Source organism: Benincasa hispida, chromosome 1 (genome assembly GCF_027475165.1).
Source record: "Benincasa hispida cultivar pf3 chromosome 1, pf3_genome.v1.1, whole genome shotgun sequence".
Classification (NCBI taxonomy): domain Eukaryota; kingdom Viridiplantae; phylum Streptophyta; class Magnoliopsida; order Cucurbitales; family Cucurbitaceae; genus Benincasa; species Benincasa hispida.
In genome coordinates this window covers 14,217,225-14,238,780 of record NC_143478.1, presented here as the reverse complement: position 1 = coordinate 14,238,780, position 21,556 = coordinate 14,217,225, and the positions used below count along the sequence as shown (strand labels likewise).

Genomic DNA, 21,556 nt, shown 5'->3' with positions numbered 1-21,556 from the left:
GGAAAAAACTCATTAGAAAAAAATTACAAAATTGACGAGGAAGAAGCTCAGGGAAGAAACGAGAGGAAGAAGCGAGAGGAAGAAGAGAGAGAAAGAATTTAAAATAAGGAAAAAAATCAAGGAAAAAATGAAGGAGAGCAACATGAATTGGGGAACAAAATGAAGGAACGAGAGGAATGAGATGGAGTGAGAAATCTTGGTTGCATCTAGACTCACACGCATTTTGCAGTTAAAATAATATTCTCACACATAGTTGATATAAGAATTTTCCAAACTAATTTAAGTACGTTGTTTGCTGTGACGAAGTTGGGAGATCGAGAATCTTCCACTCTTCCTTAATTAAGTCGATGGTGAACGATTTTTACCGATGAAATGTGTGACCAAAACAAAAATTTCAATATAATATTCTATAAAAAAAAATTCGATAATAATACTTAAAATTTAGAATAATTAAAGTGTTTGCTAGGCAATTTAAAAATAAATTGTTAATGAAAATACAATTGTATTTGTATAAATATGTATTTGAAAGCAAATTATATCATAAAATTTATAATACAAATCTTAATTTTTTAAAAAGAAATTGAATTAAGTTTATAATATTAAATCTTATATTTATAGGCTATTTTCAAATATAAGAAAATAAACCAAACTATTTACAAATATAGCAAAATTTCACTATCCATCTATAATAAATCGTGATAAGTCATGATAAACTGCTATCTGTATCTATCTGTGCCATGACAGATAAGATAGATACAGATCGCGGTCTATCGTAGATAAAATTTGATATTTTTCTATTATTTATAAATATTTTTAGCAATTTTATCATTTAAAATAATTTCTCTATATTTATTAATATTTTATTTTTTAAATATAATTTTATATTTTAAAATTTTAAATTCAAAATAATCTTGATACACAAAAACCATAAAAATGTTAGCTTTCATAATTTGTACTAAATAGATTGATATCCCAACATTTGAATATAGTTTTTCATAAAATAATTCAGATTGCCTATGAAATATGGATCTGAAAATATAAAATACACCCATCCAAATGACGTACCAAATAAATCCTAATATGTTTATTTAATTAAAGTATCGATATATTTTTTATTGAACAACTTGTAAATATCTATTAAGTACATTGGCCTAGATGTTATAAATGACACTATATATATAACATCATCATTCATCCTTACATGCACTAATATAAGATATGAGTTTTAAATTAATACTTTTTTTATTTGAAATTAATAAGTCAGTCAAACTTATGTTTACATTGAAATCTATATATATATATATAATAAGTTTATATAAACTAATTAATTTTAAATCATCCAATAATGTTCTTAATTTTTTTCAAAAACAACTATGATTATAGATTAAAATTAGAAGTATAAGTGTATAAGATTGTTTAATTAAAAAATTAACTTATTTTATTATTAGTTAATTGATTAATATTTTTTAAAGATCGATTAATAATTTTAATAAATAATTTATGATGTTAATATTGATAAGCAAATATAATTATGTCATTCATATTTTTTAAAAAGATTATGGTCTTTTATATTAATTCATAATAATAGAATAAATTATTATATTAGTATTATTATTAATAATAAAATTAATTATATATATCAATTATAAATTTAAATTTAAATATATTTATAAAAATTAACTATATTAACATCAATAAAGAAGAAAATAAATGAAATGAAAAGATAAAAAGTAAAAGAGCGAGAAAAAAAACTATTGGAAATGGAGAAAATCCATCTATTTGGATGGTTATGAAAAATTTGCATGGATATAAATATCAAATGCCTTAAAATAAGATATTCTCATTCCCAAGATTAAAAACTTGTACAAAATATGGTGATAGAATATAATTTTCTATTCTCACCTCTTATTCTCGTGAACCAAACGGACTATTAGGGATCTATTATAGATAAATAATTGAACCTTTAGGCTCAAATTTGACATAAAAATTTAAGTTTATATTTGATTGATAGATGAATTTCTAATAATTTTAAATATGTCATAAATTTATTGAAGACAAAAGTGAAAGGTGAAGAACTCGATTAAACACAAAATTAAAATTAATGAACTAGCTAGATATACACTATTTTAAAGTCCAAGACCAATTAAGTACAAAACTTAATTACAAATTCAAGATTAACTCAACCGAACTCATCAAATATGAAATAACATAACTTCACTCAATTATTATTATTATTTATATTAAGAATGGACAACAAAAAATAACAAACACATCAAGCAAAAGAGACGACATAAAGATTCATATGACTCACTAATAGCGTATTAGCTATGTCCACGGAGGGAAATTAATTTATTATTGTAGAGAATAATTGAGATTACAGAAGAGAGATACCTCTAGGGTTTGAGAATTTATATAACACACTTTTCTAAACTGTATAGTAAAAAAGTAAATAACGTAGATAGACAAATAGAAAATAACTTAGGTTTACTGAGACTGATACTTAGTCATTCGAAGCATTGAATAACAGATTTAAGACCTTCCAATATTTATTTTAAGATTAACAAATCGAGGTAAGTCTACCCTCAAGAGAAGTATAAGGTAGATCACTTGCCCGACTTCACTCCATGGTTAATAAAGGAAAAAATACTTATGTACATTTTACGAAAACATCGAGGTATTAATTTTACGAAAATATTGAAATCAGTAACATATCAAAATTATAAAAACAAAAATTCAAAAAATAAATTTAAGTTGTTAAATAAACACTTCATGATTTTAAACAAGTTAACATGTATATTATTTATACTATATATATATTTGTGACATTTTGTTACAATTTTTTTTATGTTTCGTGCAATGTTTTTTAATATCATGAAAATATCGATTGATTCTTGATTAATGTTGAATAACATTGAGTTTTTAAATTATTTTTAGAAATTCATGGGCATTTTTTAAAATTTTTTTCTTTAATTTGGAAATTCATGGGCATTTTATAGGATAACTTGGCGTAAATATAAAAGTATAAAAGGGCAGTGGTCTGGTCTTGGTCTCACATTTCATAAACATACACTCTCTGTGTTTGGAGCTGCTTCATAGAACAAATAAAAAGAAAGAATACTAGGGAAAACAAATATCATAATAATAATAGTACTTCCTCCGCCATCAATGGCGGGTGCTGCAGCAGATCAAGAAACTGGCCTCCAGCTTGACAATTACACGAAAGATGGAACCGTCGATCGCAAAGGCAACCCTGTTCTCCGCTCCAAAACCGGCCGCTGGAAAGCCTGTTCTTTCATCATCGGTACAATATTTTTTCGAATAATTTCTCTCTTTTTTTATCCGACCAACCGTCGTTGACCTCTCATGAGTGTTTTTTTCAGTGTATGAACTGATTGATAGAATGATGTTCAATGGGATTGCTGCAAATCTCATTATATATTTGACTACCAAACTAAATCAAGGCACTCTTACTGCCTCCAACAATGTCACCAATTGGACTGGAACCGTTTGGATTACTCCCATCCTCGGCGCTTACGTCGCCGATGCTCATCTCGGTCGCTATCGCACTTTCTTCATCTCCTCCCTCCTCTGCCTTATAGTATGTCTCACTCTCAATTTGTTTGGTTTAGAATCAATTAATTGTAGGTTTCAGATTTTTTTTTTTTTTAGTGAAATATATTACTGAATTGTTTTTAGTTTACATGAAGATTTGAACTTCAGATTCAGAAAAAAAAATAATTATTCAGGAAGTATTTTGAATTTCGGTGTGATTTTTGTGTGTGCTTTTACTGTTAGAATGGTTTGATTATGGTTGAGTACCAAAATGAAAGAAAAAAAATATTTCTATTATTAATGTTATTTTTCATAAATATTTCTTCAATGTTAGTACTGTTTATAGGGGAAAATTAGCTTTAAGTTAGTTCTTGAGTAAGTTGTTTACGTTATATAAATATTTAATTAGTATGTTTCCTGATATATTTTTCTAAAAAAAACAACTGGGTTTGTTGTAATGTAAGTGTAAGTATGTAAGATATTCTTTTATTGCAAAAATAACATTATTGATGAAAAAAAATTTAGGTGCAATCAAAATGTAACTTTTTTTTTTTATTTGTATCACCCATATGGTTGAATCAATTTAATAACTCCTTTCAAAGCACACATGAAAAAATATATTCAAAAATATATTTTTTGACAAAAATAAGTTTGTCACGCAAGTAACTATAATTAAATTATAGGCTGAATTGTACAAAGATAAGTAGAATCTAAAATATATTCGAGTATTTTTTTTTTTAAAAAAAAAAAACTTTATTATTGGAGAAAAGTCAAGATGTACAGGATGTCCCATTGAGATCCAAGTCCAACTAGGATAAAAATAAACCATGGGTGTCACTGTTGACTGTTAAGGTAACAATGGACATGTGCCTCCACCTCTTTAATTTTTATTTGTTTTCCAAAATTTTTCATATATATATATATATATATATATATACTTAACTGTTAAGGTAACAATTGCATTTGTCCCTACATCTTTATATTTTGTATAAAAAAATACTTCTAAACTTTTAAAAGTTTCAAAAATAATTTTAAACTTTCAAAAAATGTTCTAAAATACTCTTACCATTAGTTTTGGAGAGAAACCGTTGACATTTTGTTTCAAAAACATCTTTAAACTTTAAAAAAGAAAATCCCCTTATTGTTAGTGTATGGACAAAATCGTTAATACCTCGTTACAAAAATAACTATAAAATTATTTAGAAAAAAAAATAAATTGCTCATACCATTTTTTAGTGCAATAAGGGGTGGGAGGATTCAAACCACAGAGCTCTTGATTGCTAACATTTAAGTTATACTCACTTTGGCGATCCTGTCGTTAGTACAATGATCGATTTGTTTGAAGTTTTTGCAAGTTTGAAAAAAAAATCAATTTTAAAATAAATTATATCGATATTCTTATTCTTTTATATAGGTACTCTCAACTACTAATGTACATCCTTGTTAAAACATTTATATACCCTAACTCAATTAGACAATTTTATTTAAAATTTAATTTTAGATAGACAAATGTCAAGCAATTAATAAGGGGAGTAAGAGAGCATGAAGGAAAAGAAGGGAGAAAAAATAGGAAAAATAAAGAAGTAAAAGGGTACTAACGGTGGCTTGTTCGTATATTGATCATAAGAGCATCTGTGAATGCTTTTTAAAGTTTAAGGGTATATTTGAAATTTTTTAAGCTTCAAATGTATTTAACATAAAACACTGACAATTTTCTTCGAAAACTAATGATAAAGTATTTTTTTTTTAACTCTTTTTGGATGTTTAAGGATATTCTTGTATCACAATTCAAAATTGTTTGGTATAATTTAGCCTTAAAATATTTGATGCAGATAGATTTTATATAAAAATATTTTAAATTTCAAAGTATGCTATTTTACATATACATATTAAACAAACATTTGCCTCCGTACAATGCAATTTGACCATATTATAGCTACTTGTTAAATAAAGAAAAATGATCTCATCTTATTAATTTCTTGTTAAAGTTGCACAACTTTTCTTACTATATATACAATATTATAATTGTACACAAAGGAATCAAACCTTTCTTTTCACTTATTAAAAAAGTTAGTACAGATTATTCTCTATCTTATTAAACTCTTGTTAAAATTGCACACAAGTTTCTCTTAATCAGATTATATGATATTCAGCTATATAATGTTAGGAGCATAAGATAAAAGGTAAATTTAAACATAGATTTTGACTTAATTACAGGCAATGTCTCTTCTAACACTAGCAGTGTCAGTGCCAAGCCTAAAACCACCACCATGTTTAGAAGCCATTAGTAAAGAAAATTGCAAACAAGCCTCCAAATTACAGCTTGCAGTGTTCTTTGGCTCCCTCTATTTGTTGGCGCTTGCCTCGGGCGGGACCAAACCGAACATCTCGACGATGGGAGCCGACCAATTCGACGATTTTGATCCGAAAGAGAAGGCCCAAAAGCTGTCCTTCTTTAACTGGTGGTTGTTTAGTGTCTTCTCTGGCATTCTCTTTGCTTCTACTATTCTGGTTTACATTCAGGACAATGTTGGATGGAGCTTGGGATATGGCATTCCTCCTATTGGACTGGGAGTTGCCATTCTTATATTTGTTGTTGGCACACCCTTTTATAGGCATAGGCTCCCCAATGGAAGCCCCTTCACTACAATGGCTAATGTCATTATTGCTGCAATTTGGAATTGGAGATTTCCTCTTCCTAATGACCCAAATGAACTATATGAGCTTGAGATTCAACACTACTCAAAGCATGGAACTTTCAAGATTGATTCCACTCCATCTTTGAGGTGAGCTCACATTAATCACTACTTTTAGTCTCTATATCAATTGACGTTTTAAATGCTTAAAAGTATACTTATAACGATGAATCTAGTTGTCCCTTTGGTCTTCATTTTTGTTAAGGATCTCACATATTAGAAATATGAGGAGACCTCACAATCTTTATAAGATATACATGTTTGCATTACTAAATCTTATGTTTTTTTTTTCTAATATGGTATTGGTTGGGAATGCAACCAAAGTCTCACATTGACCGGGTAAGGGAATCATCATGGGTATATAAATAAGGATAACTATCTCCAATGATATGAAAGACTATGTCCAAAATGAACATCATACTATCATGAAGATATTTGGAGGGTTCATGTCCCCAACCGTATCAAAGCCCACGAAATCCAAAGAGGTATTTGAGGGCATGTTGAGGATCTAACATTAGAAAGATAGTGAGACTTCACAATCTAATCTATAAGATACATAGATTACTCTTGTCATTGTTAATTGGTTTTAAGATGGAACTTCATGTTTATACAATTTTTGAAAAAGATTTTAATACATTAAAAATGGTATTATATGTAGGTTTCTGAATAAGGCAGCTATAAGAAGAGATTCAAGTGATCCATGGAGGATGTGCACAGTAACAGAAGTGGAGGAGACAAAACAAATGGTGAGAATGATACCAATTATGATATGCACATTCATACCAAACACAATGGTGGCACAGTCACACACTCTTTTCATCAAGCAAGGCACCACTTTGGATAGAAGCATTGGCAGCCACTTCAAAGTCCCTCCTGCCAGTTTATATTCTTTTGTCACCATCTCCATGCTTCTCTCCATTCTCATCTATGACAGGTAATTCACTATTTTCTAAACTAAAAGCTCAAAATAAGATCCTGTTCCTTAAGTTTAATATATTTATGTTACCTTCACCTATCCGCTTAAATTTTTAGGTCAATCTTAGATTTAACATAGTGTCAAAGCAGATGGTCTAGGAGATCCTATCTTCACCTTCACCCACCAACTTAAGTTTTTGGGTAAACTAGTGATTTAACAGTTAATTTCTATTTCTTGGTATAGAGTCTTTGTGAAGATAATGCAAAGAGTGACCAAAAATCCAAGGGGAATCACAATGTTACAAAGAATGGGAATTGGAATGATTTGTCATGTTTTGATAATGACAGTCGCTTCTCAAGTGGAAAAGCATAGACTTCATATTGCTGAAGAAAATGGATTATCAGCAGCACAAGAACAAAAAGTGCTTCCCTTAACCATTTTCATTCTCCTCCCTCAGTTCATCCTCACTGGAATTGCTGATGCATTCCTTCAAATAGCCAGTAATGAGTTCTTTTATGATCAAGCACCAGAAAACATGAAGAGTTTAGGCAATTCATATTTTATGACTTCTCATGGAATTGGGAACTTCCTCAGTACTTTTATTCTTTCAAAAGTTTCTAAGATTACCAAAAGACAAGGCAAAGGCTGGATTTTAAACAACTTGAATGCTTCTCATCTTGATTACTTCTATGCTTTACTTGCAGTTATGAGTGCTGTTAACTTCGGCCTCTTTTTGCTTATTTCCAAATTTTATGTCTACAAAGCTGAAGTCTCTGATTCCATACAAGTGCTTACTGATGAACTCAAGAAGAAGAAATCAAAGGGCCTCCAACAAACAGGTTGAAATATGAAGCTAAGTTTTTAGTTGGACTTGCATGCTTCCATTTGTTGAGTTGTGTTATGCTGTTGTTACGTATGTAGTTTTTTCCTTGTATGGATGTGTATTGTGTAGTATTGTTTTCATGTATACAATGAAAAAGGAAGCTAAAATTTGGATATGTTTTAAGAACGTTAAGTTTTTTCTATCTTAAATCACTGGTTGATCCAAAAGCTTAAGTTGATGAGAATGTTGTAGGGGTTTGAACATAGGACATCTTGAACCAACCTACTCTAATACCATCTTAAATCATCGATTGACCTAAAAGCTTAAACTTGACCCAAAAGCTTAAGTTGATAGGTGAAGATAAATTTAATTATATCATCTAACACTCTATGGTATGATTAATTTGAAATTCGACGATTTTCATCCAAAAGAGAGAGGTCCTCAAGTTGTCCTTCAAACGGTAGTTCTTCTGTTCCTCTCAATATTTCTCTTTACTGTCTCAATCAACTAAATAGGGTGGAAGCTGGCTACTTTTTGGATCCAATCTTTAATAAATCACCTCTTTTCCTCTGAAAAAACATATAATTAAAATTAAAATTGTCAAATTGAATATAACTCCACAGGCATCGACATATACTCTTGTTCATTCGATTAGAGAGGTTCGAATCTTCGTATTTTTTATAAAATTGAGGTGGAATTTTTACAAATTACAAGGACTAGATTAAAAAGAATATCTAGACAACTAAAATATACCCTTGACAAAATAAATAAATAAATCTGGATAAAATATATCCTAATTAAAAGTCACAGTGAATACTGAATAAAGTAGAAATTTTATTTCATATATGCAATGAAAGGCAAGCTTTATTATTTATTTGTAGTAATCTTATTTCTACTCTTATTGCTCTAATTAAAATTGAAGCATCATTTTTCTAAAGACTATGAAATAGTGCGATAAAAAAAATACTTATAATTTTTTAAGTTTGAGTTTGGTTGCAAGGTCCCTGAATTTCTAAACTAAATATTTTAACTACTATTTGAAAAAAATGTGTTTTTTTATTTTTGCTGTTAATTTTTCATTACTGTAATTAATTGGACTTGACAATGTTTTTTTTCATATATGTATCATTTTCTTAATCTGACATGGCATATAATATTAACCTTATTGTATAAAAGGATGAGATATTTTGGATAGATGATTAAGTGTGCAAATGGGTGGGACAGACTCATGAAATTACTTTTAACATTGAGCTATATTCGTTTTGATATTATTGTCTTTTTTGGTTAAGCTATGTTCTCAAACTTGAGAAGTACCACTAATATTATTATTGTTGATTTGAAGATAATAATATTTAATAGAAATATTCTCTTTACATTGATCATTTATTTTGTTGTCTACTTTTTACAAGTGTTATCAAAATATCTAAGTTTGTCGAGTTTTAAAAACTAAATAAAAGAACGTTATGGCTATCAAATCGAGCTTTCGTTGCTCAATATTAAATTTTATTTATTTATTTTGACCCCATTTGGTTATAATGACTTCGTTTTTTTTTTTAATTTTATGTTTTTTAAGTGTATGCTTCAATTCTTTCAATTTTTCTTTTATGGTTTTCACCCTTGTTAAAGAAAAACATGAATTACTAATCAAATTCTAAAAATAATAACAAATTTTTAAAATCTTCTCTTTTTTTAATGTTTTACTTGATTTTTTAAAGGAGAATTTTCACAGATAGAAAAAATGTCAAACTATTTACAGAAACAATAAAAAAAAATACGGATAAACTCTGATAAACTTTTATCAACATCTATTAGTGATAGAAACTAATAAAAGTCTAAAAATGATTAAATTTTGTTATTTTGCATAAATAATTTCCCTTATTTTTCTATTTTTGAAAATTTCCTTTTTTAAAAACATGAATATAGAAACTTACCAATAAAAATAGTATTCATAAGTCAAATTTAAAAAAAAAAAAAAAAAAATTGAAACAAAAAATCAAATTGTCCTCAAACGAAAAAATTTCCCAGTTATTGACTACATGAGAGATAGAGACAGAGGAATCGTATACATTATTCTCATTGGAGCTTTATAAGAACTAACAAAAAAAAAAAAAAAAAGCTTTAAACTTGAAAGGGTATAATGTCCGTCCTCAAAAGTTTTAGAGGAAGAGAGTAGGGAAGGCAGTAATAATTAATAACACACATGCATACTCCATTAATGACGGTTACTACAATAGATCAACAAAGTATCCTCGACGATTATACGAAAGATGGAACCGTCGATCTAAAAGGCAGACCTCTTCTTAGATCCAAAACTGGTGCTTGGAAAGCCTTCCTTCATCAATGGTATAATATCTAATTCAAAAATATCAATTTGTCAAAAAAAAAAATGTCAACATAGCTCAGCAATAATTGACATGTAAAGTGTACGAACTAATGGAAAAAATTATGTTCTATAGAATTGCTGATAATTTGATTATATATTTGATGACCAAGCTCCATCAAGGTACTATCACTGCCTCTAACAATGTCACAAATTGGAATGAAACCATTTGGATTATACCAATCTTTGGGGCTTACATCGCCAACGTTCATCTCGGCCGCTAACGGACCTTCTTGTTCTCCTTCATTTGGTTTACGGTATTTTCGTGTGAATTTGTGTGATATAATTCTTAGAGGATGAAGATTTAAATTTTTTACTTCGATCGGAAACGAAAATATGACACTTTAATTGTTGAGTTAAGCTTATTTTGAAATTGACGCCTCTTTTAAAATCAACTAAATTTTTAGAAAAACGTAATCTATAATAAATTTTCATTCTAAACTTGAAAAAGCAAATTATAGTGTTGGTAAAATAATAATAAGTTGATATGATTTAGCTATTAAAGTAGACATGTTGTTTTTAATTAGATTGGTAATTAAATTGTTTGAGTTGATAAAAGTTTAAGAAAAACCATTATGATTAAAAAAAATCTAATTAAATTTTCATTTAAATAGGATTAAATAGATATGGAAAAAAGTAAGAATGTATGGAAGGATATAATGGAAATTTTGAAAAACATTGTTAGCTAGAGAATTTGATTGATTTTTAGGAAAGTTGTTTTAAAAAGCTGCTAGCCATATGTGCTTTTGTACCTAAGAAGAAATTAAAAAGCAAATTTTAATGGAGTATACAATGTTATAATTGTACACTAAAATCAAACCTTTGGACTTTATTTAACAACTTAGTAAGGATTTCATTATATTTCAATCTTGTTAAAATTACACACAAGGAATTAATCAAACCCAGATTTGTATATCTATGATATGGTTTCCTTTATGGGAATATGTTGATTTGAGAAATGAATTACCACAGGCAATGTCTCTTCTAACACTAGCAGTGTCAATCCCAAGCCTAAAGCCCCCACTATGTTTAGAAACCATTAGTAAAGAAAACTGCAAACAAGCCTCCAAATTACAGCTTGCAGTGTTCTTTGGCTCCCTCTACTTGTTGGCACTTGCCACCGGCAGGTCCAAACTGAACATCTCGACAATTTCGATCCGAAAGAGAAGGCCCAAAAGATGTCCTTCTTCAACTAGTGGTTGTTTAGTGTATTCTCTTTGCCTCTACTGTTCTTGTTTACATTCAGGACAATGTTGGATGGAGCTTGGGATATGGCATTCCCACTATTGGCATTGCAGTTGCTATTATCATATTTATTGCTGGTACTCCCTTTTATGCGCATAGGCTCCCTCATGGAAGCCCCTTCACTACAATGGCTAATGCCATTGTTGCTGCAGCTTGGAATTGGAGGTTTCCTCTTCCTAATAACCCAGATCAACTACATGAGCTTGATCTTCGACACTACTCCAAGCCCGGAACTTTCAAGATATTCAAATCCATCTTTGAGGTGACATTTAATCACTATTTTGGATTGACTTTTTTATGTTATTTATGATTTTGACCCTAGGATTTAGATGAATGCGCTATATAAACTCTCTAACTCTATTGCCGTCTCTGACTCTGTAATCTGATATTTTCTCTCTATGTTGATTTTCTACTGTTTACGTTTTTTGTTTGTCCTTGATTATCAAATTTCTTAACATAAAATGTGAATCTAAATAGGCTTTTAGTTTTCGTTTTGTTTGGAAACTTTTAAATTGATGTGTGCGTATTTATATTTTTATAAAAGCTTTTTTTGACAGGTTTTTATATTTTTAAATTTGTATAGTATGTAGGTTTCTGAATAAAGCTGCTATAAGAAGAGATTCAAGTGGCATATGGAGGTTATGCACAGTGACAGAAGTGGAAGAGACAAAACAAATTCTGAGAATGATACCAATTTTGATATGCACATTCATTCCAAACACAATAATGGAACAAACACACGTCCTTTTCATCAAACAAGGCACCACTTTGGATAGAAGCATTGGCAGCCACTTCAAAATTCCTCCTGCAAGTTTAAATGTTTTTGTCACCATCTCCATGCTTGTCTCTATTCTCTTCTATGACAGGTTCCCTCTATTTCCTCGATTTTAAAGCTTTCTTGTGTGCTTTCAAAAAGTGTTTGTAATCTCTCCCCACACGTGTGTTACCATTGGGTGGGTTTAGATAACTGTGCTCGTGTGTAAAAAATATATTTTTTATTTCTTTCTCATATTGTTTCCTTTTCACGCATGAGAAGGATGTTATATTATTCTTGGAGAACAACCAATGTGAGACGATTGGTACCGAGGTCATATCAAAATTGTTTTCAAGGCAGTGGTCCTTTCACAACGTAACAATCCATTTGCTTAACATTCGATTCTTACATATTTTTTGTCCATTTTTATCTTTTACAATCATTTTGATTGTTGGGACATGATATTTGTGAAGATAATGCAAAGAGTGACCAAAAATCCAAGGAGAATCACAATATTACAAAGAATAAGAATTGGAAGATTTATCATGTTTTGATAATGACAGTCGCTTCTCAAGTGGAAAAGCATAGACTTGATATTGCTGAAGAAAATGGATCGTCAGCGGCACAAGAAGAGTACTTTCCTTAACCATTTTCATTCTCCTCCCTCAGTTCATCCTCACAGGAGTTGCTGATGCATTCCTTCAAATGGCCAATAATGAGTTCTTTTATAATCAAGCACCAGAAAACATGAAGAGTTTTGGCAGTTCATATTTTATGACTTCACTTGGAATTGGGAACTTCCTCAATAGTCTTTTCTTTCAAAAGTGTCGAAGATTACCAAAGACAAGGCAAAGGCTGGATTTTAAACAACTTAAATGCTTCTCATCTTGATTACTTCTATGCCTTACTTGCAGTTATGAGTGTTGTTAACTTCTTCCTCTTTCTGCTCATTTCCAAATTGTATCTGTACAAAATTGAAATCTCTGATTCTATCAAACTGCTTATAAATTCTCCGAGGTTTCTAAATGATCTTTGGACCGTTAGTTGACTAATCGAGAATGACGTGGAGGTATTAAGTTGTTGATTATGTATTGATAGTGAGCAAATATGTTAATTTAGTATTAAGTTTTAACCAAATGAAAATTACAACATGAAGCTATATATAATCTTTTATGATCAGGTAGTAGGAAGCATGAGAATTTAGGCACTTTAAATTAGGTACTGGACAAAAAAAATGAAGCTAAGAGCCTAAGACAAAGTTATAAGATATAAATATATTTGTTTTGGTTCATTGATGTCATTTGTATTGGTGTTTTTGTTCTAGTAGTAGTTACATTTGCAGATTTTGCTTTTCATTTCACTAAATATATGAATATTGTTTTTCACCTAAACATTAAACAATGAAAAAGGAAAGGAATATGTGGATATGTTTTAAAGAATGTTGGCTCTATTCTTTTCTCTCTTTGGAAGAGGTGGTTTTGTTAATTGAGATATGAAACAGGAGGAAATGCAATCAATTGTTCTCTCCCCAACCACCATATCAATCACTTTGTATTCTTTGATTTGTAAAATGTATGCAATGTGTCTCCCTCAATTTCTCCCCAACTTCATTCAAATTTGGTATTATACACACAAATATATTCTGTCTCTCTCTCTGTCTCTCCCTCTGTTTTATCTCTGCTTTGTACAACTGAAGATTTGCTTCATCTTCTTTTTGCTAATTGGAATGTTCTCTTTAAGAATTGATTGGCGGCTCGATCATTCCGGTGGCATAAAACCCGTAAGATGGTGTTCGGATCGGCTCTGTTCCATCGTCCTGTCGTTGGAGGCATAGGTAGCTTTTGTCCAGAACCCATAACTCCTATTCCACTTGTTTCACAAGTCACAATGCTGAAATCTTCTACTAGTTGTTCAGTGCATTGGCTCATCAATGATATCACTCCTTCGACTGCCTCGGCTTCTCGCTCGACAATATTCTCTGCAATCAATCCCTCTCCACATGCACAGAATACCTTTTTCAAGCTTTCAAAATCCTCCTCAATCATCTCGTGATCCGAACGATAATATACCCTAGATGATCCTCCGGCTAGAAGAACCATTAAAAATGCTTCAAAAGCGGCTCTCATCACTTCTTTCATGGCTAAGGCCTGAGCTCTGTCAGTTACAATTGCACACAATAATGTAAGATTTTGTTTTAAAACTCGCAATGCTGGTCGAATCCGTGCATTCGTAACATCACAAGCGTACAAGCAATCATAAAAGACAGAAGCTGAATCAAGGAATATCAGACGGTAAGCAGCTACTTCTGATACATGTTGACAAGCTGATTCAATGCCTGAGTTAGCATGCTCAAAGTAAGAAGATGAGTTGCTATAAGTTCTAGAGCTGTTAAAACGGTTGTTGGTTGGTGGAGTGACTCTAGGAGAAAGGGAAAGGACTTTGTCAAGTGAATGTAGGTGGGAAAATATATAATGCAATGTGTTTAGACGAATGTATAGGCGTTGGGTTCCACGGCTGGTCGACGGTCGTGGGTGATGACCTTCAAGAGTACCAATATGATGTATATCTTCTCCAACAACACTACAAGGAGTGGCTCTCTTCCATAACTTGGCAAACTTCGAATCTCGATTACATCGGGTTAGAGGAGGAAGCTGTGGGAGGTAACTCTGTTTGGAACCTGAAAACAAAAGAGTTTTAAGAAGATGAAGCATGTTTTAAAGTTGATTTTGTTGAATTAAGACAAACATAAGCATTGAGGATAAACAAGAAAATATACAAGGGTAACAATAATAGATGTAATTGTTACCACATGATGCCACAAATGTGATATAGTCTTGGAAGATATGCTCTAAACCAGCAGCTAGGTCTTGAACCAAATCTTCAGTAACTCCAATAGGAATTTCAAAAAACTCCTCCACAGTTTCCTTAGCTTGCTTCATCAACTCCACAGCTGATTGCGCGTATGGTTCCGTTTTGGACCTTGGATTCCAAGTCTACAACAAAAAAAAAAGGTTGAAAAAGATCACTTGCCGATACCAACTACAATTCAAAGATGAAGCTTTGTTACAAGTTGAAGAACACTGTTGTTTCTCACTCACTTCTGATTCTTTTGCTCTGCTAAGACACTCTCTTTGTTTCTTTAACCTCTCATCAACCCATTTTTTCAAGAGGTTCATTATAATGGAATCAACTTCAAAAGGAACCATCTCTCTGACAATAGCCTTGCCACCGTCGTCACAGTCGGCAGAATCCTCAACCACCATTTGAACTAGCACCTTCTCTAATTTTCCAGCTCTATGCAAAACACCTATCGTCTCGCTTGTTAACGTAGAAACCCCACCTAAATATTGCTTCAACATGGTACCATAGCAATTATGCAAAGTAACTGCCGCAACTCCAACTGCAGTTGGATGCCATTTCTTTAGTATAGGACTGAAGCTTTCCCTCTCTTTTAATGCCAAATCCTCTGTTTCTTTCGCCAACTGAAGTAGAGCCTTACTTGCCTCACCTTTTACTTCCTTGATGTTCCCGTTCTCAAGTACCTAAATTGCAATGGGTGATTATAATCAATGTCTTAATGATTAAACAAATATGATTCGTAAAGCTAATAATGGATGAGATGAGAACCTTGGCAAACGCATTCCTTACTGAACACCGGATGTAGTAATCGACACGATCACCAGACGAATCCACCACCAATATATCTCCCTGGTCTTGCCCTGCCCCTTCTGTGATAGTAACATCTTCACCTAGAATCTTTGATGCAGATAAGGCTAAGGGAAGAAGGTTTTCTACTTGACCAACCGTCCCCCTCTGGAAATAATCATGGTAATGAAGTAACCTCTTCTCTGCCCAACCCTGCATCGAAGACAACACCGACGACAAAAGCTTAACATATACTGCCTCACGATCCGGCTTCTTGGCGTCGTTGGCCACCTCTGCCAACATAGCATGAGCAGCACAAAGAAGGTCTGGCTCAAGCTGTGCTGTCACAACATATTGTTGGAACAATGCCCATGTGAAACATACATTATGAACTGGCCTAGTGATTCCCAATGTCGACCATGTCTTCTTCATTAACTCGAGAAGTTCGTCAACCTCATCGAGCACTAGTGTCTCATCCCTGACGTCGAAGATGGCTTGAAGAAGAGCAACATAGATGTGAATGTTAAGAGGGAAACCATCAGCCCAATGGCACACGTCGGTTGGAGTTCCATTAGCACTGCGCCAAGACAATGACACAACAGAATTGCAAAGCGTTCTCATGGTGTCAGAGTTCTTCCCTGTGTCAATCGGTTTCGTTTCACACCCACGAATGATCTCCCTAAGACGCATTGCAAACGTGTTTGATTTATCAAGTGCAATGGAAGGGTGAAGAAGAAGCCCTGCCTCAAGAATCTTCAACTGTCGTTTTTGCCATAAATGGTATTCGTTTGCGTCATTGAATTCGGATGGCTTTAGATGTCGTAAAAGCTCCAATGGAAGAATTATGGTCTCTGCTCGTCTTCCCATCTGTTCAAATCAAAAATTACAATTAGAGCCAGAACCTTTCAAGCACAAGCACAAAGATTATACATTCAAGAACAAATTAGAAATGAAATAAGAAATGTACTTGGCCAACAAGAGTCCTCATGAGAGTTTTCCTAAGCCTATTATCACTCTGCTCTGTAACCTTCATCTGCTGCCTCATAATCTCAGCCGACGTCATTGGCCGACGCGGTCTTGGTGACGGTAGAGTATACGACAAAGAAGGGCTCGACCCACTGGAACTATGAGAGCTAGGAGAGGACGGATTCGAACCGCTATTCCCGCCGGACGACATTCTCCTAGATGGCGATCGCTTCAACATCTTCAACCCAAGTGCTCGCTTGATCCGACTGGTGGGTGTCATCACAACGCCATTAGGCTTTGGGCCCGAGGCACCATCGGCATTGTCATTATTAGAAGAGGAGTAAAATGCGAGAGCGTTCCGACCTCCGAAGCCCGGCGAGGAGCGGCAAGCCGTGAAGAAGATCTCGTAGGCGGTCTCACGGATGTCGTCACGGTCAATTCCGTCGAGCTTATTGAAGGGCCACACCAGATCGTTCTCGAAAACGTCGACGTGGTAGTCCGGTCGGGCCACAGACAAGTGCCCTGACAAGGACTCACGGCGGACGTTGTGGCTGTGCCCCATTTAGGAGGACTGGAACGATCTCAATTTCACTTCTGCCTCTGTTTTTTTTTTTTTTTTTTTTCCCTTTTCCCCTTTCCTTCTCTTAGATATTCAGCGGGAGAGAACTGAAAGATGAGGCGCGCATATCTCTTTAAACAGAGACCTTTTAGGAGATTTGATGGTGACAGAGGCTGAATGGTGATTCTTCTTTCTTATTTTCTTTTGTTAGTTATTTGACAGAGGACAACAACAGAGAGAGATATGGCTGATCCAGCCTTTTCCATCACAAATATACGAAAAACAAGGACATGGGGATAAAACAGCCATTAATTTCTGCAACTCAGAAAAGTTGTCTTTTTTTCCTTCTCTTTTTATTTTCCCCCCCTCGTATACTTGATTGATCCATAAAAGTGTTTTTCTAAAAATAATCATAGGTTTAAGAATGACAGCAATTGATGCTCTGTTCGTCCCTGTCTTGTCTCTGTTTTCTTGTTCATGTTATTTAAGATCAGTTACATTACATTACAATTTACAACCCTTTTTATATTTATGTATGAATTGAATTACATTAACTGATCAATCTATCATAAAAGAGGACAAAGTAGAGTGACCATCCATAAAAAGGTGACAAAATAAAGCTAGATGTCAGGTTACATATGTTGTTTTGTTTTGTTCAATAGCTGCTCATTAGTTAATATTTATCTGATCTTCATCCCACTTCATTATGGAAAAACAGTTGCAACAATTCCGTGCAGTCCAAGTTATATCCAATTGAAAACTGCCGTGTGGTAATTTTATTTTATTTTGTAAATATTTTTTTTGTGGTAGAAAGGGACCACGTTAGTTAGGGGCAACCTAGACTATTGGATTACTCTTTCATTAATTAGGAAACCAGAGAGGGAGTAGGCATAATTTTTTTTCCATTGACTAAATGGGGATGGTCCCATCCCGGCCCTAACCCCATCCCGATGAATTATATATATATACACTTTACAAAAATCGTGGTATAAAAAATTAATCATTTTCTAATTTTCATTTCAATTTTGTCTTACTTTAATACATTTTTAAGTTGTTTTAACATCGAAGACTTCTTTCTTAAGACCATAAATGTTATAGTATTTAAATAGAATGTTAGATTATGATATTGTTTAAATTTTAGAAATTATAGGATTAAATTATATTTTTACACATATAATTTTTTTTTTTGTTAGAAAATTTTATAATATTTTCTCTGAATTAAAATGTATTGGAAATAACCTATTTAATAATAGGTTAAAATTAAACTTAAAAATTGCTAAAAATAAATATATTCCAAAAAAAAATTGGAAAATTTGTCCGGGAAGAAACTCGATCTCGCAAGTGGGGATTGAAATAGGAGAGCAGGGATGTGGATGGGAAATCGTCGCCCAGCTCCTTGGACATCTCCAAGTATAACCATTTTAAGTGTGCAATTTAATCAACACGACAAAATCAAAGTGGCTTAAATTGAGGTTAGATTTTGTGTCACTTTGATCAATAAGGTAGAACAATATATGCTAAATCTTGCAGCTTCAACTTAAAAGAACATATCTACTTCATTTCCCATTTGATAGTCTTTCTGCACTTTTAAAGGAAAGTTTGGGGGAAAAAAAACATGATAAATGAAGTTCTTGAGTTTCTGAATATATTACAACACCACTGCACTGTTAATTTGGGATGAAAACGAGAACATTCATGAAATCTCGATATCGGGAGCGATAAACCACAGACAGAAAAGGTAGAGTAGAGAAGCTCTGGAATTCATGAAAAATTCCAAGTGTTGGCATTGCACAATGTATGATTTGCACTGTCAAAAGCTCAATTAATCTGAATGTTTGATTTAATAACATCATCAATATCAGCATCATCCATATAGTATATCACTTGGAAGGTCATCTTACATATTCAAAAAAACCGAAACAGTACAAGATGTCACTGGGACACATCGCCAGAAACCGCTAGGTCGAACGACATATTAATCACCGATCTTAGAACTTTTCTGCCAGTTGTCATAGTAGCAAAGCAATCCGGTATACAGTCAGAAACATCTCCAATTATTATCAGTTTAGTCGTAAAGTAACCACATTGTTCTCGTCATTATATACTAATATTTGATGTAATAATCTACATAATTATACAGCTGCAAGAATCAGTCTCCTCGTCCCCGGAGTCGCTCACATCACTGCAAAATGGGCGACAGAGAGACCAGACCAGATTACAAATCTAAGAATCTAAGAGCAAAGAAATACTCAATCCACAACAACATCCATCATGTTCAAAACAAATTTCATCTGCTTAGAAACAAACTCTTAACTTCAGTCTAAGAAAACAACCACTTATGTCTAAAGCACCACCAAAATGAAGCTGAAGTACAAAAGATTCAAACATGATATCCCTCAATACAAGCCACTTCAAGTAGATACTAAAGAAAACTTATGCAACCTCCGATATGGAAATAAGAGAAGTTCTTAATTTTTTTTATTTTTTTTTTTGTGTTCAACAATAACAGAGAGGGGAATTGAATCATCAAAGAGAAGGTAATTAGTGCCTTTCTAACTAAGCTATGCTCAGGTTAGCATTGTTCTAACAATCAAATATCATCAATGAACTAGAAAAACCAAAAGAAGAGGCCAACTCAATTCATGAGGCAGCATTACAAGTAGTCTTTCTAAAAGAAGACGGTGAAAAGAATTAGACCCAAGTTTCAAATCCAATGTGTCAGTTCCCAAATATGGAAACTTTCAGGTGCTTCAACATCGCAAGTTCAATTAACAACAGCAACTAAGTGTCCCCTTTTAGATTCTAATAATGCACAAAATGTAAAAAATCAGAATAAGAAAAGAGAACCCATCTTCCCCAAATAACAGAAAAACATACCAAAAAAACCATCAAAATGCACCCAAAAAGGAGAGAAAAGACAATTTAGTAGCTACCTCGGTTGAAACTCCAAAATCTCCGCTAGGTTATTACCATTACTATCATTCCACCGAACTTTCATCCTCGGCTTATTTGATTTCCTCGACATTCCCCCACGCCGTGGCGGCAATAGGGCATTCGATTCACTGTATTCTTCGCCGTTACTGTGGTCCCCAACTTCTCCGGTGGCCGCAGAGTCCATAATCTTCTCTTTACAGCCATTAACATCCTTAGAATCGCCATCCATAGTTCTGAAACTCTCACTAACTACAAATCCAATCGGAAATTTTACCGTATCAACTACACCAAAAATCAGACCCAGATTTCGGATTTCTGAATCGAATCATCTCAGAAATCCACTCCATCTAAACCCCAAGAAAAAGAAAATGAAAATTTCTCACAATTCAGCCACTTGAAACTCCGATTCTGCAACTGGGTCAACGCTCACGGGTTCAAAATTTATGAACTCAACAACCCCATCAAAAAACCCCTCTTCGAAAAATAAAACCCTCCGATCTGAAATTTTAAGCAAACAAAGCTATGAACAAAAAAGAAGGGATTAGAAAAGATAGATTCCCGAGAAAGTGACAGAAAATCAAATCCTCTCCAAAACCCAAATTGAGAAGATATTTAAGAATAAAAACAAAAATAAAAAAGTGGGGGTTTCATAATTTAACATAACGGAACGAAAATTAACTCAAAATTGTGAAATCGGCGATGCGTTGTACAGATCGCGAGAAAAAGGCAATTAAAAGAAAGAGAGACGAAGGCGTTTACTTTGCTGTGATTGGTCAATAGTGATGTCGAATAAGACGGTTAGGATTGGATAGAATGGAGAATGGATGAGTCATATGTGGGTCCCATTGGCGGGTGTTCGTTAAATTCGTTGCTCATAAACTGTCGGTTCTCACATCTTGGTTTTGCTTCTGTTTCATTTATGTTATTTTAACATTAATTTGATGTCGTCAATTAAAGTTGTTTTTGGACCATAATTAGTAATTTAGTACTTTGGAATTAATTATTGGGTTCTTAGTAATCCCACTAATGCCAAATTGACATTTTTATCATTCCTTATCTTAACAACCTTAAATATATAACCACTCA

General features: G+C 32.8%; 3 protein-coding genes and 1 pseudogene across 3 annotated transcripts; 2 read left to right on the top strand and 2 right to left on the bottom strand.

Annotated features, from left to right (window-relative positions):
• Positions 1-3,051: 3,051 nt before the first annotated feature.
• LOC120067352 (protein NRT1/ PTR FAMILY 5.2-like) lies at positions 3,052-8,162 on the top strand. Its single transcript, XM_039018928.2, has 5 exons — positions 3,052-3,301; positions 3,381-3,598; positions 5,770-6,338; positions 6,907-7,182; positions 7,408-8,162. The coding sequence occupies exons 1-5, from the start codon at positions 3,166-3,168 to the stop codon at positions 8,006-8,008; spliced, it is 1,800 nt and encodes a 599-aa protein (XP_038874856.1). The 5' UTR covers positions 3,052-3,165; the 3' UTR covers positions 8,009-8,162.
• Positions 8,163-10,202: 2,040 nt separating this feature from the next.
• Positions 10,203-13,414, top strand: LOC120075960 (protein NRT1/ PTR FAMILY 5.2-like; annotated as a pseudogene).
• Positions 13,415-14,069: 655 nt separating this feature from the next.
• LOC120093041 (protein unc-13 homolog) lies at positions 14,070-17,539 on the bottom strand. Its single transcript, XM_039018312.2, has 5 exons — positions 16,979-17,539; positions 15,994-16,878; positions 15,465-15,908; positions 15,173-15,359; positions 14,070-15,043 (listed from the first exon to the last, which is right to left on the bottom strand). Exons 1-5 carry the CDS (start codon positions 17,537-17,539, stop codon positions 14,070-14,072), a joined length of 3,051 nt encoding a protein of 1,016 aa, XP_038874240.1.
• A 1,757-nt stretch (positions 17,540-19,296) lies between these two features.
• On the bottom strand, positions 19,297-21,243 carry LOC120085750 (uncharacterized). The gene is made up of 2 exons (XM_039041933.2): positions 20,470-21,243; positions 19,297-19,718 (listed from the first exon to the last, which is right to left on the bottom strand). Exons 1-2 carry the CDS (start codon positions 20,697-20,699, stop codon positions 19,661-19,663), a joined length of 288 nt encoding a protein of 95 aa, XP_038897861.1. The 5' UTR covers positions 20,700-21,243; the 3' UTR covers positions 19,297-19,660.
• Positions 21,244-21,556: the final 313 nt, after the last annotated feature.